Source organism: Corvus brachyrhynchos, unplaced genomic scaffold, assembly GCF_000691975.1.
Source record: "Corvus brachyrhynchos isolate BGI_N302 unplaced genomic scaffold, ASM69197v1 scaffold97, whole genome shotgun sequence".
In the NCBI taxonomy this organism is placed as follows: domain Eukaryota; kingdom Metazoa; phylum Chordata; class Aves; order Passeriformes; family Corvidae; genus Corvus; species Corvus brachyrhynchos.
Genome location: NW_008239758.1, coordinates 3,690,717 through 3,709,104, shown reverse-complemented (window position 1 = coordinate 3,709,104; position 18,388 = coordinate 3,690,717). Strand labels below are relative to the sequence as shown.

At 40.2% G+C, this 18,388-nt stretch overlaps 2 protein-coding genes across 5 annotated transcripts in view; one reads left to right on the top strand and one right to left on the bottom strand.

Moving 5' to 3' along the window:
- The window catches only part of LOC103621337 (lamin-L(III)), a 10,113-nt gene extending 7,365 nt beyond the window's left edge, over positions 1-2,748 (top strand). The window contains exons 11-12 of one of the 3 annotated variants that reach the window (XR_001864714.1): positions 569-600; positions 1,150-1,208. Coding sequence is in view for 2 of the 3 variants with exons in the window: in XM_017742662.1 (XP_017598151.1) it covers positions 569-600; positions 1,150-1,222 (105 nt within the window). In the remaining variant the exon portion in view is untranslated. Of the gene's footprint in view, positions 1-568; positions 601-1,149 lie in introns of all 3 variants that reach the window. The other 2 variants (XM_017742662.1, XM_017742661.1) reach the window with 2 other exon arrangements.
- A 627-nt stretch (positions 2,749-3,375) lies between these two features.
- SH3GL3 (SH3 domain containing GRB2 like 3, endophilin A3) overlaps positions 3,376-18,388 on the bottom strand; it is a 58,073-nt gene continuing 43,060 nt past the window's right edge. For both annotated transcript variants that reach the window (XM_017742664.1, XM_008640060.2), the window contains 8 exons: positions 17,932-18,000; positions 17,231-17,303; positions 16,580-16,723; positions 15,797-15,930; positions 14,267-14,425; positions 11,361-11,464; positions 9,997-10,124; positions 3,376-4,309 (listed from right to left, as the gene is read on the bottom strand). In XM_017742664.1, coding sequence (XP_017598153.1) covers positions 4,104-4,309; positions 9,997-10,124; positions 11,361-11,464; positions 14,267-14,425; positions 15,797-15,930; positions 16,580-16,723; positions 17,231-17,303; positions 17,932-18,000 — 1,017 coding nt within the window. In that variant the 3' untranslated portion in view covers positions 3,376-4,103. The remainder of the gene's footprint in view (positions 4,310-9,996; positions 10,125-11,360; positions 11,465-14,266; positions 14,426-15,796; positions 15,931-16,579; positions 16,724-17,230; positions 17,304-17,931; positions 18,001-18,388) is intronic.

Genomic DNA, 18,388 nt, shown 5'->3' with positions numbered 1-18,388 from the left:
ACATGTTAAGCAACCACAGCTCTTCCTAAAACTGATCCTACACAGTTACAAGGAGGAGTTGCATCTTACTACACTAGGTCAAAGCTCCCACTACCCTTTCCTAGATATTTTCATAATGTATCTGTCTAAAAACTAACTTAAAAGTAACTTAGTATTGTCTTTCTGGGAAAAAAAAGTACCTAAACTGCCTGCTGGTTTTTTATTTTACTTTTTGGTCCTTTCAAACAGAAAATCTGGGTAAATATCTGTTACTATAATACCATGTGGCTTAAAGGATGTTTATCAGTCTTCTGACTTGCATGCACATTCTTGTAATATTTTCAGTCTCACTGAAGGATGGTGAGACCCTGTTAAAGAAGCTACAGAGGAGGTCTATAATGCTGTTCTGCCCTTTGGGCTCTCAGTGACACAAACTTCTTTTCATATTCAGTGTAGGGCCTCTCCTCAAGGGTGGCTTCTTTCTATTTTAAAAGGCATTTTTTTGAGTTCACTAATATGACTTGTTTGGTAATCACTGATGGAAAGCAAAAGTAACTTTTTTCCTTACACTTCTAATCTGTTTTATCAGCAACTTTACAATACAGTTGTGTGCCATTTATGGTAAGAATCAATTCTAATACTTCCAATCAAATTTTAATGCCATTCCTGTTTGCTGAATTCCTATCAAACTTTTGACATTAGTAGCTATATGCTTCTGCTGCACTGGTAGTACTGAAATGGCTGCTTAGTAAACAAAAGTTAACTTTGTTGCATGCAGTAAAATAATGGAAAGAAGGCATGCTGGGCTTTAAAGGAAGGCAGGGTTTCCAGGCTTTTTTGCTTCTGCTTTTACCATCCTAATGAGGGCAGCATGTATCTGCATGCCACTTAGGTTCTGATGCTTAGGAACCAAGGTAGTCATGGGTAGTTTGATGGCCTTTCATTAAGGAAGGCACAGGCTCATGTATTGCATGGACTTAAAGACTTGTGTAGTACAGTTCATGTTCTGCCTCTTGAAAATCTGCTTTGCTTTATTAATAAGTAACTAAATCTACAAAGTGCTAAAAACCCTACCTGCCTATATGAGGATCAAGTAGGTAACCAGCAAGACATATTAATGTCTTGTACACATGCTAATTAGCCTAATGTTTTCATGTTTTCTCTCTGCAGCAAAATGAAGATCCCAGCTGTTCTGTCATGTAATGTGGACAATCATCTGAAAACGCCTCTCAGTCCCAGGTGACATAGACTATGTGTGTAGATATCTTCTGTAATATCTGGAACTTGGAATTCACATATTCCATCTGATGTCTTTGTGAGAAGCATTGTCCATAACATGATGGAATTTCCTACCTTCTGATACTGGACCCTGGCCTTGGATTTACTGGTACAAAGAGCAGTAGAATACAAGCTCCATGTGAAGTTATTTTTATTTTTACTTCTACACAAGGATCTGGTTTCTGTGACCTGCTGAAACAGAGGAGGGTACAGAGTTTACAAAGCTTCTAAACATGTGCCCTAGAAGGATGTTAAATACTTGACAATGAACAGGAGGCTGCCTCAGCTTTCTCAATATTCTGACATGGTGTTCCTCCAAAGGTAACTTCTCTTTCAAGCCTGAGTGGGAAACGTGGGACTGATCACACCCTTGCACCTTGAGCAAGTCTGAAGTAAAACATTCTCCTGAAGAGTGATGAGTGTCTGAAATGTTTCCTGCTTACATCCTGGTGCAGAAATACATAAAACTGGTCTAGATCATTTCCTAGAGTGAAACACTTTAGAATTAAAAGAAAGTTGTCAAAAATATTCCTGCCTGTTATTAAATGTACTGTTTCTATAGTCTAGCAGCTGGAAATCCCCATTTCAGTATTGTATATTCCTAGATACACTGTATCACAGCAGAGCTGTGCCAGCCTTAACTTGGACAAATGTATCCTATAAATGTGAAAAAGCATCTCATTCTGACAGAGCAGGTACTGTGACCAGCGCTGCTGGCACTGTTTGAACAGCTTTCTAAGGAGCTAGAGAGAAAAATATGCTAAGTCAAAAATCAAAACTAGAAAGCACTAACTGTAGTGAAAAACGCATCAAAACGGCTGCACTTGGAGCCCTCCCGTGCTGAATCTCCGTGCAGGCTGCAGCTGTGTGTATGTCCAACTGGACAGCTGGGGGAACACTGTTCAGGGGCCAGTGTGCAATTCCCTGTCATGCTGTAGCTCTGTGCTCCATGGAAAGCCTGTCCTGGACCCTCAGGAGGGGACAGGCAGCCTCAGGGGCACTGCAGTCACTCTGCTCCCCTGCTGCCCCTGGGGGAAAGGAAGGGCTTTGAGCCACATGAAGTAAACTTCCGCCTCAGAGCAGGAGGGGAGGGCAGCAGCTGAGCCTGCAGCTTTCTCTCAATGCTGGAATAGTGTTTTGACTGTCTTTTACCTTGCCAAAGTGTTCAGTTCCAAATTCAAGACCTGCTTTGTGTTAGGATGCAGGTGTTAAGGTGAGGCTTTCCTTACGCTAGTTTAACTCCTATATTATTTAAAAGTGCTTTCTAATTTTGAGACATCAAGAGTACATGCTGGTTTAAGACTTGGATTGTAGCAGATCCAAATTCTTGTTCCATCTCAAACAACAGAAATAGCTGCTGCTCTAAATTTGCTGTATTTATCTTAGTTTCTTAAACTTTTTTAACTATTAAAGGTATTTTTCATGTATATAAAAGCAGTCTTGGATTTAAATATTTGCAGATTAAATAATAAAGGTCTATCTGTTCAATGATTTCTCTTGAGTGGTTCAAAAGCCTTTGCAGTAATAAAACTGGTGACTTTAGGGACTGCAGAGTGAAGAAACCTTCAGAACTGCACTGTGCTCTCCTGTTTATATTTATCACCTACTTCAACCAGAGCTGAGCTGCTATAAGCTTAAGAGGAATCTTCAGTAGGCAGCTTGCCCATAAAATCTCATCAATTTGTCTTGTATGGAGAGCATGTTCCTGCAGGGCTGCTCACTTTGTTTGGTCACTACTACATTACTAAGCAAAGCAGGAGATGGTAAACAGAAAAACAAAGTGATTCCATCTTCATCTTGAGGCTTTTTTGGTATATTTTTAGTTATTGCATGTTTCCATCACCACATAGTCTTCTCTTTCTCCTCCTTTCCATCCCTTTCAACTAAATATAAAAAATAGAAGTGTGTTGACTTTTCATTTATTTGTAGTAGGCACCAGTGCTGCTCACCCCTCTCTCACTGGAGTTTTATACAAACCCTATGGAACTAGGAGCTGTTTGTACTTAGTTCCAAGGAATATGTCTCTTTCCTTCTGCTAGAAAAAGATGTTAACAGACAAATGCTAAACAGTCAATAGAGAAGTAGCAAGATTATTAAAACTGCAGTGCAGAGGTGTCATAAAACTAATACTTTCTTTATTAATGCATTTTTTTAATGTAGCATTGGTTTTGTCACTGAAAGCTGATCTATTCAGCAAAAGCGGACTCCAGCTCAAACAAGTGCCAGAACCATAAGTACAGATGCAGCAACCACTGTTCTTATCCCACAGAAATATTTATTCAGTTTGGTCAGTAAATTATAGGAATTTTCAATGCTGAGAACTTGTACTTAGTACAACATCATCTTAATATTGACAACAACCACTTTGCCTTTTGTCAACATACAATGCAAAAGATGTATTAACTTGTTCACAATAAATTACAGTGTGATAGATGAAAAGAGCTCAATGACATCAGTAACTTAGGAACTGGTTACAGTTAGCTTCACTAACAGTATTTTTAGAAATGGTTTTCAATAGTAAAATCATTGCAGCCAAAGATAAAAAAAAACCACATACAATAATAGCAAGGAAATGCATTTTTGGAGCAACAGTGAGCTACCAGTAAACACTTCATACAGTGATCTTCAAGGCACAAAGCAAAAAAACTGGGTATGGGTTTTTTTGCAGGTTGACAAATCAGGGAAGGTGAAATTTTTTTGAATATAAAATAAATAAATTTTAAAAAGACGCATACAAAAGTCAGTAAGTCAGTCAAATAGCAAGGCTTTCACAGAATGCCACACTGACAGAACATTTGTGAATCCATTTCAGTCATGAAATCATGTTCACAGCTCAAATGACACAATCACTGAGGCAAGGGAACTATCACTTCAACATAATTAATGGGGAAGAAGCCAGACTCTCCATTTAACATCCCCTCATACCAATTCTCATCAATCTGATTGGTCAAAGTTATGATGTCCCCTTCCTTAAACCCAAGCTCGCCTTCATTTTCTGGCTCAAAGTCATAGAGAGCTTGGCAGCAAGGCTGATCCATGTGCACTGAAGAACCTGCCCCAGTGACAGAAAAAACAACCACATTAATTGAGCTTCACAGCATCCCATCAGCCACCAAGCACAAAACAAGGGCTCAAAAAAGTAACCCTGCTGTCATGTCACCAGCAACAGCTTTCCCATTGCTTTTACTCATTAACATCTGGTGCTTCTACATATAAAATACAAGATTAGTGTAAGTTTAAAAAATAATTCTGTTTGTCCCTTAAGTTCAGATGCTACTCCTCTTTCATTCCCAGTTGCCTTCCCTTTCAAAAGGATGTTTATCTCAAACTGAGGGTTTGAGTCATCGGTTGTCAAAACCCCTGTGCTCCGTCTGGAGCAGCTGCCAGAGGAATCGGAAGGGCAGGAGTTGAGGAAATGGAAGAGTCAACAGGGGAAATGACAAGGAATCCTTTCAATTTATCCTGTGGGAATACCTACCAGAGGCAGGGGCTCGTGGTCTGTCCTACAAACACAGCTCTGCAGCCTGAGGCAGGCACCTGGATTTTCACAGCACACGTGCCTGGAAGGAGCCAGGGCTCCAGCCTGTGTTAAGGCTTCCACCCTCACCTGTGACACTTCTGGGTTACTGCTTGCTGAGCTCCTGTGCTCAAGTCCTTTGTTTTACACATCCTCCATCTGAGCTAAGGCAAAGGCTATGGTGGGAACAAAGGTGCCTGTCAAATTATTTTAGGGATGAAAAGAGTTTTCTGATACAATATCTGGCTGTTCTTGTGATTTACATTGTTTACCCTATAAAGATCTTAACTCCAAATCACCCTTAAACATTTAAAAAAAAAAAGTTTACCTTATAAATGCAGTAAATACCTTTTTTAAAGATATTCTCATGGAGGAGTGTTAATTAGCTTGGATTTTTGGTACCACTATATATGTAACATTCATATTTATGAGTAATTAGAATACATTTTATCAGAATAATTTATGTTCAAATTGTAAAGCTCAGCTCTGTGGTCAAGGACTAGCCCATGGTTCAACTGTAGTTCAGCCATAACAGATTTTTCAATAACATATGCAATGTATCCAAGTAGAAGTCTGGTAATTTGAAATACATTTATAAATGAAGAATAGGGAAAAAAACTTAATGCTGCTGCCTTGCAAAGGGGAGTACCACACCTTGTAGCACGACACCTCTAGAACACTAGAACTTATTTTAAATTATTCAGGTTGTCTTATTGGGAACATTGCAGCAATACTCAAATATTCCAGTCTTGACTCTCCCAGCTGTCATTTTTTACTGGGTAAACCTGCATGCAGCTGGTAATGCAATACAGATATAATAGCTAAAATGGCAAAATGCATTTTAATCTCTTAATCATGGTAATGCGTAGGAAACTACTAAAAAGTAACTGTTTGGACATTTTCTAGATAAAGGAATTAGGAGAAATCTCTTAAGGAAACCAGCTAACAACTAGTGGTGCTTACTCAGTGAGAACAGTCAGGTGAAAGCATCTTTTAAATTGACAATAATACAATTGGGAGCAATATCTGGTGTCAAAACTGGAAAGTAGGAATTACTTTTCTCTTTTGTGGGTATATTTTACCCTTGACAGCAACAGAAGACAGCTTTTATTTATAACAATTGAAGAGAAGTGCCAACAAGAGACTCAGCAAACCTCCCCAGAGCAGCACTGTCAATGCCAGACTCATCCTCTCCCTGTGGAAGGCTCAGGGTAGTGACAAAGTCTTACAAGAACCAACTGAATCAGAGCTACCCTAATACCCTGGTACAGCTGAAAGCTTGGCTGTCATATATTTGCTGAAATGCTCCAAGCAGAAAAAGAGATGATGAGCCAGTTGCCCAGCAAAAATGGACTGATCATGTTTAAAACTGAAAATGGACTGATTGTGTTTATAAATAGCTGAGTTATTCTCAGCCTTTGCCAAGGTAGAACTGGTACCAGCTCTCTGGAACTTCAACAGCAGACAGTGGTGATCAGAATAATTGACAGAGTTCCTCGCCTTCCCCAGCTGCTCCAATGGGGCTAATTTGTTACTGCAAGCCAGTTAATTTCTGACACTGAAGTACCTGATAGATGGATCACATTTGGTTCATTTTAAGCTCCAAAGAACTGCAAAGAAACGTCTGGCAGCCTGGAAAGGTTGTTAAATAATGGTCACAGCCAGCATAACCGGTTTCACTCCAGGCTGTAGGATCAGTCAAAGTCTTCATTAGAGTCAGGCAGCTGCTGCTACTGTATAATCCAATGAGACACAGCTTCCCTGACAAAGGTAAGGGGGCAGCGCTGCCTGACAGTGTGCAACACACACTGCTTAACATCACAGAACTGCTGGCACCACTCCCACCTTTTGCTGTCCATTAAATACTTGCACATTTGTTGCAGAGGTTTCAGCTGAATCAATTGCACTCTTCTATTTCTGCAAACAGGGTTTATGTTAATGTGCAACTCCATACGCACCTCTTTCATTTCTCTAGTTTACTTCCCTGTCGCAGTCAAAAAAGAACTGTCATTTATTTCCAGACCACTCAGATCTAGGCAGCACAAAATGAGGGTAACCAAGAAGCCCTCTGTGATTCCTGGAGTGTTACAGGATGGAACCAGAATGCCATTCAACGATGGTTTGGGGTTTTTGTTTGTTTTCCCCAAAGGGAGGGAGTAACTGCCTGTACCTGCATCTACTCTTCTATACCATGCTGTATACATAAGGTAGCAAGATTTTAATAATCACAAACTGGAAGCTTGCTAAGATAATTAATCCCAGTCTCCCTCATAGCTGAAGTGAGTAAACACTTAGATGCTTATGTTAAATTCCAGCATGTGGCAACCAGATACATATATTTCATATCACAGTCAAACCTGACAAACAAACTGAGTGAAAGGCATGATGTAATACAGCAATTAAAGAGTTCTAAACTGAGCCAGACGATGCTCACAGCTGCAGCTCATTAATGAGGATAACAAAGAATTAGAACTAGAGATTTTTTTATCTGCATTTACTCAAAGCAGTCTAATAACTCCCAACAGCATAAAAATTAGGTTTATGTGACTCTAGCCCTGCAAATGTGTGCAAGTCATAAGTAGTAAATAATCCTCACATGTTAGAGACCATGCAAAGGAAAATACCATATCTGCTCCAAGAAGCTGATGCTGAACTTGAAAAACTATTGTGAAACGTGGGAAAAGTAATTTCCATGCTCAGAACTGCACCATGGCAGTTGTGCTGAATGTGTCACATCTTGCTTTGAACTGTCCTGCAGATCTCCAAGGGTTTGCTGAATACCAAGACACTACTTACCTTGAGGGACAGTATTGGAGAAATTAAAGATCTGTATTTTGATAGGGTCAATATGGAAGCAGGGAAAATGAAGCATGAAAGTACTTGTTTGGGTAAGATGGGGAGGTCAGCTTTTTAAACAAAAAGAAGGTGATTATAATGCTATCTCCCCATCTCATGGAGACTTTAAGACATTTAGCAGTTTTGCTTAGAACTGCCTGGTTCTCATTTCTAAATCACAGACCATAAAAAAATCGAATCTGTTTCATGATTCCAATTTTAAAAAGGGACAGAGAGGTTTCCCCATTTACGAGCAGGGCATATTGAGCCCACTGCAGTTCACAGAAATCCATATGGACAATGTTTGAGTAGGAATAGGAAAACAAAAGAGAATGAACAGTGATTTCAGTGATGATTTGTACCTGCTGGGGAGGTAAGCACAGCATCCACAGCTTCTTCAGGAGGAAAAAAACAGGATACATGGTCTTTCTAATGTTATTAGCAACACTTAAGTATGGCAACAATTATTACTTATATCCTATTTCTCCTTTTCATCTCTTTTATGGTGGTTTTGTTTCTTTTCCATTCTGACAGCAGTAAGGGAGTGAAGCAGTGACAACCCCTCATTCAGTGATATGTAAATGGTTGGTGTTACAGCCCATGAATGGAGCCAGTGAATGGAAGTGCCTCACTCCTTCCCTATCTTAGTGATCAGTGGTCATTTATTTTTCAGTTTTCACTGACTTTTAGCTAATTAAAACTGAGATTTTTCTTTAACTAAGATTGCTGGAAGCAACCTTGAAAAGTCTTCATCTTTCTTTCTCCCAAAGGCAGGATTGATTATCCTTAAAGTACATCTTGGAACAACTGCTGGATGGCAATGATAAACCACTGTAATGTGGTTTGACACACTAGTTTATACACAAATGCAGAATCTGAATCTCCTTTCTCCACTGCACATGCAAAATGGGGGGAAAAAGCCTATAATTTGATAAGTAGCTGATAGGGCCAAGAAATTTTATGGCAATTTTTAATAAAGTTGCTATGTTTTTGCTCTTTCATCCACATGTGCTGTGAAAATACCAAGGAAGTCACTGATCCCTGCAAACACCTCCAGTGCTTTGGATGAAATGTGTCCTTGTGTCACAAATCTTAGGAACCACTGGTGTGACCTGAGAGAATGTGCAGAGGGGGTTGTCTCCCTCCATCTCACATTAGACAGCAACACAAAAACTCAGTGTTCAGGCAGCATGAGGAGTTTCAAACAAATCAAGGAATCAGATCTTGCTGGGTGGATTTGTGCTGCCAAACTGCTGCAAGTGCCCTTCAGTATGGATTGTATAATGGTTTCCTCTTGTAGCACAGTGCAAGAAAATTAAAGAGACATTAGAAGATGCATAAAGTTACAGCTCCAAGCTTTATTCCTTCATTTATAGTTCTCTCATTTCTCTCCCAACAACCTTTAAAAAGAAACAAGACTGGAGGGAAGAAGAAACCGGAGAGTTAGGAGAAGAAAAAAAACAACAAACCTTCAGGAAAAGATCCTAGATTCCATGCCAAATACAGAAGGGAACCTTTGGCTCACTACTTCTCCTCGATTTTCCTTCCAAATAATGTTTATGGAAAAATCTCAGGTTTTTTCATTCTCTATTCTTTGCATATTGTCATTTGGGTTTTGTTTGGGGTTTTTTGTTTGTTTGGGGTTTTAATTGGTTTGGTTTTTTACCTGGGCTCAGCTCATCATACAGTGTAGTCATTAAGCAGATAGGGCAAAATAGTTTAATTATGAGACAAGGAAAAGCTATTTCAATGAGTAGTGTAACCTTACTGATTATTACTATTCACACAACTTTCAAAAGTTGACCTTCTTTTTTTTGTGAAATCAGGGTCTAATCAAAGGAAAGGGTCCTAAACTCACACCAACAGGTACCTAAGTACTTCATTAATGCACACACTTTGGTGCCTAATATAGGGACAGTAAAGGCAAAAGATGTTAAAATCAGTAAGGGTGGGAGTCATCTCTCTGAATTTTACACAGCTAATATTTGATATCCTGTACAGATCATTTATGCTCTCAGACTGTGGAGAAAAAATAGCACCTGGAGATACTCCAGACTGTGCTCAAACACACCCACTGCAGGCATCCGTCTGCACGAAATGAACTGTTTTCTGCAAGTGCCTCTCCCTCTCTCTCCTCCCACCCTCAGTGGCAATTCAGAGACCTTAGAGACCAAGGACAGTGCTACACCTAAACCTCAGATAGGTGGGAGTCTGTTGAGAAGAACCCTGCTTCACAATTCTGTTTTGAAATCTTGGAAACAATCTGGAGTCAGATGCAGAGATACTGGTGCCTGATGGATCCACTGTTCTCACGGTGCAAGAAATACCTCAAGCAACAATCTGGCAAAACATCTAGAGACACATTCATTCTGTGGTGACAGACTTACCTGACGATTTTATGGAAGAACTATAGGCAATCCCATTGTGCTGCTGATTATCACCAATTTCCAGAGTTGTAGTTATTACAGGCTTTGGCTTAAATTCACGCTTAGGCCGACTAGATGCTACATTTATTCTGTAACACAGAGAAGAGCAGCCAGAGATTTATTTAGGAAGAAAGAAGGAAGAAATACTTCCAGAACTTAAGCTCAGGTTAAGTGCTTTGCTGTTGGAAAAGTGGAGTAAGAAAATCTTCTGCTGGTTTTGGTTTTAGGTTTCTTTTGGTGGGTTTGTGTTTTGGTTTTATGGTGTTGGTTCTTTTGGTTGGTTGGTTTGTTTTTCATTTTTTTGGGGGGAGTGTGTGTTTTGACTAAAAGCTGCTCAATTCTCGTGCAATACTTGAATTTCAACAAGCCCCTAATTTATTTAATACTGTGGTCCTGCTGACAGAGGCATAAAGCTTAACAGCCTGAGTTTGAGAAGTGATGAGCACCCACAGCTGCCACTGAGTTCAGCACAAGCTGCAGGAATGAGCCCTCTGGAAAGCTCAACTGCAAATGACATATGGAGAAACACATCCAGGACAGAGGCCCAGGGACTGCATCTCCCACACGGCCCTTTTATCAGGGGAAATAGGAAACAACCATTTAGCCAGCAAAATTGTCTAGTACCTCTTGCTGTGTATGCCCCAGCTGAGAGCTCCTTGTCCCCTGGCCCTTCCAGCTGGGATGGCACAGGGTGTCTGCAGACACAGCTGCCCTCATGCCCACACTCACAGCCCCCACAGCCACCCTGAGCTGAAAGCCCCAGGCAGTTTCCTTGACTCTGCCTACACCACAGTGACACTCAGGTCTCTGGGTCTCTGAGTGACAACATTAACAACAGCAGCATTTCTCCCTTCTCTCAGGATGACACAAAGTACCTGGGCCTTTCATACGTGTGTTACAGCACAGCTCTGTTCCTGGCCAGCTGGCTGGTTCCTTACTGTGCTGCAGAATTTTGTTATACCCCTTAATCTCAATAAAAACAGGCCAACTTCCAAGCAAAGCCTCCAAAACACAACTCAAAGTATGCAAGTTGGAATAAACCTCCAAACAAAGGGAGGCTGTCCTCATTAACCTCCACAGATGGGAGAGACTCTGCACACACTCCGAGCTCCCTGGGCAGATCCTGTGTTACATTAAAGTCTCCCAGCACAGCAAGAAGCTGCCAGGTGGCAGGGGTTTAAAGCCATGGAGCTCAGTCTGGCACAAAGCACAGCAAACAGCATCTGGGAGGTGGTGCTACAAGATCTCTTGCTTCAGTGACTTTCCAACGTTGCAAACCTCGGCTGCAAAAGAGGTTCAACATTTTCTGAGGGGTTCAGTCTTACCGGTTTTGCAGCTTGCTCTGCAGATCCTCCAAAATTTCTGTGGATTGTTTATGGTAATCTAGTGCTGCTTCTACAAACACAGCCAACTGGCTGACTTGTTCTACCTGAAAGACGGAGAGGAAAATAGTTGTAAGGGCACTGCAGTGCATTCAGCTGAAGGATAAACAAACAGATCATTTAAAACAGACCTCGTATCTCAAAAGACCACAGTACCTTGTAGAGGTTATTGGGAAAGAGCACATGTGATTCTATCAAAGAAACTGGCAGTTGGAAACTGAACAAAACTGAGGTGTAACTTCTAGGTCACTAACTCAGGGCAGGGTCCTTGAGTCATTTCCTTTCACAATGTGCAAATCCCCTCTGCTTTCAACTTCCAAGCCAGCTGTCTGTCAACACCCAAGCCCAAACCATATAATAGGACATGACCCCTTAGCAGGTGAAAGTGGAGCTTTTCTGATCAATGCTGGAAGAAATTACACTGTGACAGCTCTTATGACTCAGACTCATTGCAGTTTATTATCAATGTTTACAAATTGCAGTTCTGAAAGGATCTGGACTTACCTCACTAGATGGCAGCATTTATAAACTGATAAATGAAACATAATTTATCTACTTGGATTTAAAATGTATTAGCCAATCATTCAAAAATATGAACGATGAGGAAAGGGAGAATGTGAAGGAGATGGAAAAACCAAAATATTTTTATTCACGAGGTAACAAATAATCTCATTCCCCTAACACAAGCTGAAAAGTTCAAGCTGTATGGGGTATGGAGCAGGAACAGATATTTGTCTTCTTCAAGACAACGTTAAGAAGACAGACCCCAAGAAGTCTGACATCTTTCCATTCCATCATGATGTCTTCAGACATTGGATCATAAGAAAATATCTGAGTAAACTTTCTACAAATGTTTTATGGACCCATGGCAATTTTGTGCTATACTTTGTCTGCTTTTACTCAGTTAAAAAGATCATTAAAAATACTGCCAGGACTCCAAGAGAGCCAAACACTCTCACATAGCACAAAGAAATGAAATGCACGGAACCAAACCAACAGCTGATACAATTCCATCACAGTCAGAAGAGAGTAATATAAACAGCTGAGGACAACACACAACGTGCCTGGGGTTTGGATTGGTGGTCAGAGAAAATGGATAAAGGACGATCCAAACAAGCCGACTAAGAGCCAGGAGAAATATAGAGTTGTGGATTAGGAGAAGAGAGAGAGAAAGACTGGGAAAGAGCCAGAGAAACTTGGGGGACTAAAAGCTACTTAGGAAGATGAAGCTGGGACTGGCTGTGTGGGAATGGCAGGAAGATGGAGCTGATAAGAAGTGCATGCAACAGTGTCGATGTGGGAGGTCTGGAACTGGCTGTGCAGAAACCTGAGAAAGATGGGGATCAGGACTGAGCCTGGGAAAGGCACCTGGCAAGATGGCTGGGAACCAGAGCTCAGAAAATAGACTTCAGGGCAAGAAGACCAAGAGAGGGAGACACTTGGGCAACTGGAGAGGATCAGAAGGAAGTGATTGCAGTTAAGATCTCTGCAAACATAGTGAGACCATTTGGGGTTAGACAACGAGGCTGTAATGAGAAGTTTCAGGAGGACTCACAGAGTTTTCTTTAAAAAGAAACAATAGGAAATGGGTATGGAAAAAACTTCAGAGGGATATTCAGTTCACCCCCTCCCAAAGGCAGAGTTAGCTATACTAGAATGCATAACTCATTTGTTTTCTAGTGGCTGAGCTAAACCAGTTGAATCCCTGCACTGTTCTGTCCTCAGTTTGGTGCTTTGACTAATGATAAACAGTACCTGAAACATTTCTCAGCTGCTTATGAAAGGCAGAATTATAAAACACACATCCACTGGAACCAGGCAACTGGAAGAGCCTACAGTGGAACAGTGCTGAAATTGTTGATAAGAGCATGTTCCAGATTTTGCTGCCCTCATTAACCTGCCCTGGTAAAACAGCAAGAGGCTTAACTGCCTTACACTGTACACTGCTGTAACAAATGTGTCCCACTTACAAACAGTCCAGGAGCTACGGGCTGGTTTATAAGTGGGTGTGCATAGAGGGGAAGTTGCTTGCAATTAAATATTCCCACTTCATAGCTCCTCCCTGTTGCAGTTTGCTCACAGAAAAAAGACAGCACACTTCTTACTTTGGAAGTGTGTTTTCTGTGATGCTGCATCTACAGGAGGTGAGAAAGCTTTGGAATAAGCTCAAATAGGTCCAGCTCTCTTTTCCTACAATTCCATAATTACTCAGGAGAAAGCACATCCCGCTATTCCTCTGTGTGTGGACAGAAGAGAGGATTATCCTGAATGGCCACAGCTGCTCCTTATTTAGACAGAATTTCATGATGGACTTGGACTTTGAGCCAAAGTCCACATACCTGAGCTCAAGCTACAAACTCACTCTATGGACTTTGCAGAGCCAAAGAGCAATAGTAACGATTGTCAGAGGTAAAATCATTCAGAGACTCCATATCAGCAGCAAAGTTTTGACTATAAGTGAGCTAAAATTCAGAAAGCACAGAGGGTACATGCCCTTGCTTATACTTTCAGCAGCAGCTTATACTTTCAGTCTTGACTATACCAATTTCCTGACCTTCACCCTCTCACTGACCAAACTGCATTTTACTCTCAGCTAGTCCTACTTGAGGCCTCTGTGACCATCTTGTCTGAGTCACAGTATCTCCAAAAGAAATTCCTGAGTTCTTGAGTTCTCCCATTCCCTGCTGTGCATTGTGTTCTTCTCTGACAGGGGATTTAAAAGTGGGAAGAGGCAGAGTTTCTGCTTCCAGACCTTGTCTCCTGTGAAGGATGGGACTGGCTTTAACCAATCCCACACATTTGCCCCTCCAGGATGCAGTGCAGCAAACAAAGAAGCAGCACAGACTTACATCATTTTCTAAGAAATTGAACATGCTTCTTTCAGCCAGTTCCTTTGACTCTTCAAATTTTTCTACTGCTTGTTTAACTTCTTCATCCGGTATCTTTCCAAAACGCTTCTTTTTATAATCATAATCCAAGCGGCGTCCTTCCAGTTTCTTCAAGTGGTGCTAAAAGAGACACAACGTTCATGAGAAGGACCAAATGGGATATGGCCCAAACACACACACTGTGATTTAAGGAAACATCAGTGGTGGAAATACATGCAGACTTAAAGAAATACAAGGCTCAGAGATTTGTACAGTCCATCCCTCTGACCCAAGGCAGCACCAGGTAAGTGTAGGGCCACACACATGAATGAGATTTTAAATAAAGAGCCCTTTGGTAGCACCTGGGGTACTGGCTACCTTGATTTGCCAATCGTAGACATCCACCTCATGGACTTCACTAAATGTGTAACAGCTCAGATTCTCTGAGCTGTCGAGAGAAGTGGGATCCAACCTGAATATTTGTGTGTCACCGTATTGTACATGTAATTCAATTTTATGTCTTGAATTATCTGCAATATGACAACTAAAAGTTTAAGGGCTATATTCCCCTCATAAAGCAGTGCTCCAACAAATCTTGTATTCTTGCTGTCCTTGTTAGGTATCAACTTGACACTTCTATCTGATACAACTACACAAGCTTTTCTGTTGCCAAAAATCATGGGACTGACAGACACACACAATGGACTCAAAGTGACAGTACAAAATGCTCATTAAAGCTAACATCAAACGATTTCCTTTCATCAGCTCAGAAGAACACAACAGAAAACAGTTATGCATCAAAGGAGACAGCTACAGACATTATTGCTATCTTTTTGCTATGCTTTCCACATTCATTTATGTGAAAACAAATAAAATAACTTTCATTTCTGCATTTCATCAGGGTTTTAACTTGCTTATTACCCAAATCCATTGGAATCAACAGACTCAAAGACTGCCTGGCTTTCGTTGAATTGTCACATTGTAAACAAAAACACTGAAAAACTTAACTCTAAAGGTTAAAAATGTGTTCCTTAGTGTCCTATATTTTTCCTATAGTGGCATATGGCACTTCAACATTTTATGACACTATTCACATCATTCTGTGTTTGCCCTGAAAAGCCTTTTTTAACAGTTATATTCATTCTCCATTATAAACAGCTTTAGGCTGACAGAGATGATAAGATAGGATAATCACTAGCAGTAAATCACAGCCCACTCACATGTTCATAAGCATTAATAAAAATGTTCATTAAAATAAAACAGCAGAAAAATAAAGAATAGAATTCTCTTCAGTATCCTTGTACTGACTGTCCAAGCAATACAGCAAATTGAATAAGTTAGACAAGGGAGAAATAGCCACACATTGATTCTAAGCAGATTTTGTCACTGTTTTGCTAGAGAGAAAATCTATTACAACAAAATTTATTTACCTTATTGCTTTCAAGAAAAATACCTCAGGGAACTAGTTTGATTTGATTGTTGGTAAGTGAAGCTTTACCCTGGAAAACTTACCCCAATCTCTTTTAAATCTTTGTCCTGCAACAACTGTAGAGGATCAATAAAATTTTGTTTGACATTAATGTCAAGCGAGTCCTTCACTTCTGCCATTTGCTTCATGCTCTCACCAGCATCCAGTAGTGCAAGGCCTGTGGTAAAGAATAGGCTCTTATATCTCAAGATATGTAAAAGCAGAAAATTTGTCTTTTAAAACAGTCATTTCAAACAGGTATCTTTGTATCTGTTGCAGTCCCTTGAAGAGTAAAAAAGAAAATAATGCAAGTTATGCTTGTTCCCTATAGAAAACTAGAACTAGAAAATTTTTGTTCTGAATTACAATGCAGGTTTTTTTCCCCTGACAGATATCAGGGGAAAAAAAATTGTTCTCCCTACTGTTTTTGCATAGGTCATTATTAAACAAAAGTCATCCAGTGTTGTTGCTTATTTCTTTCTACAATAATTTTTTCCCTTAGTTTGCTTCTCAAATTGAGTATAACCATTTTTATATAAAGGTTAAAAGAAATAAACTGCATTTAAGAATCACCCTAAATTACTTAGATTTGGCAACTTGGAAACTAAAATGGTTAATAACAGGGATGATCAGACAGGCTCACCTGCAACAGAGGAGGACAAATGTGCAGGAGCATCCTGTTTCTGAGCTGTATCCATCATCCCTTGCTCCCTGCACTTAACCTTCCCTCTTACCTGCAGTGGCCAACTACACAGGTTATGTCAGTGAGTAATATTTTGCAAAGAACTTTATGCTGAAATATTGGCAGAGGAGATGCACAAACTCACCAAACATAGAATCATCGCCCAGCTCTCTGCCATACCGTATCATGCAGTCTCCCAGGAGTCCCTCTGTCTGGGGGTAGCCTGTGGTTTTAACTTGTCCTCTGATCTTTGACATAGTGTTCAGCATCCCCAGCTTGGCTCTGTATGCTAAGAGGGACATAGAAAAAGAAACAAAAAAGTCATAAAACCAGTTTTAAAACTAATCTATTTAAAGCAATAAATCATTTCACAAGCAAAATAATGAAGCAAGTCACTAAGGTCAGCTCAGACTGGTAAATTTTTTGTTGTCAGTACCTCATAGTCCAAAGCTGAAATATGCCATTCAACAATATGGGTCATATGAAACTGGTTTTTATTCCCAACTGAAAAAGCATCATTTCTCCAGGCAAATATTCACCAACACTCACATTCCTCTGAACAGTCCTGGCTTGGGAGCTCCCTGATTAGAAATATTGCAGAAAGCAAATGCAGAATAGATACAAGCACAGCCAAAGCCAACTTCCTGCTCTCTCTCCTCTTGCTCAGAACAACTTTGCAGAACTCCAGACAGAAACCTCACAATGATGACCTAATTAGATTTTATTTACCTAGAATTAATTTCCAAGTAATAAAGCAATATTCATCAAAATCCAGCACCTATTGTTCTTATCCTACCTGGATTTGGCTGAAGATACTCCGTGGATTTGGACAGAAGCTCTGTTACTGCTTTATTAGTAACATCAATTTTCTGAAAAAGAAAAGTCTACTATGAACATTAAAAAATACACAGAAAGGCAAGGGGAATTTTAAAAAAGCACATAACTGTAAAAGCAGAAACTGGCAGTAACATTGTTTAATTTGCAACACAACTCATCACGTTTGGATAGCAAACATATCAATTTCACGTAAATTTCTGAACATGGATTTAAACTAAAAAATATAACCTTTTCTCAGGAGAAAATCCAGCCCAAGTAGTTAGGTTTTTATCATTCATTTTATCAGACACAAAGGCTTTGTGATATTTACAAAGCCTCACTAACACTGTGGACTTCTCTAAACTCCCACATAGTCAGAGGAAGAAGGTTCCTCCTGATGCTCTGCATCCTTCTTGGAGGAATTTCTCTTCACTGTCGAGAGGTGTCAGTGGAACCTGATCCTCTGCTCAAACAGCCTTTGTGGGCATCTCTTCTTCCTTGGCTGAGCTGAAGAGGCTCAAGGTTAAATTCACATTTATCCTTTTATCTTTCTGTTTGGAAGCACATTATAGGGTTTCCTCCCCCAGGTAAATCTACAATACCATCCAGTCACTTGAAACATGAAATATTTTTGATTCTGCTATAGCTTAATATTGAAAAACATAATGTGACTTTTCTTACCCTTTCCATCTCTTGAAATTCCTCATCTAACTTTGTTCCTTCTGCTCCGCTTATTTTTTCACTGAATAACTGTAAAAAGATAAATTTAACACACACAAGAAAGGTATTATTATTTAATTACAGAATAAATATCTCTGAGAGTTACAGGATCTGACTCCAGATCAGAAAATAGCCAGCATCCATTTGAGGTAACATGCAGGACAAGAGTCAACAGTCTTGGAAGTGAAGCACTCCATTCAAGAGAGACAAGGATACCTGATACAAATTTAGAACAAGTGAACAAAAAATGATTTCTCATGCTTGCAGAGTTTGTACTCTACTGGCATGACCTACTGCAGATTTCAGCACAGGGACCACAGTCAGACTGCAGGTAAATCCAGAGTCACCTTTTCAAGTACGTCCCTGCAGCTCTGTACTTCTGAGTACCCTCTGGCCCTGTGTGCCAGTAGGTTCAGGA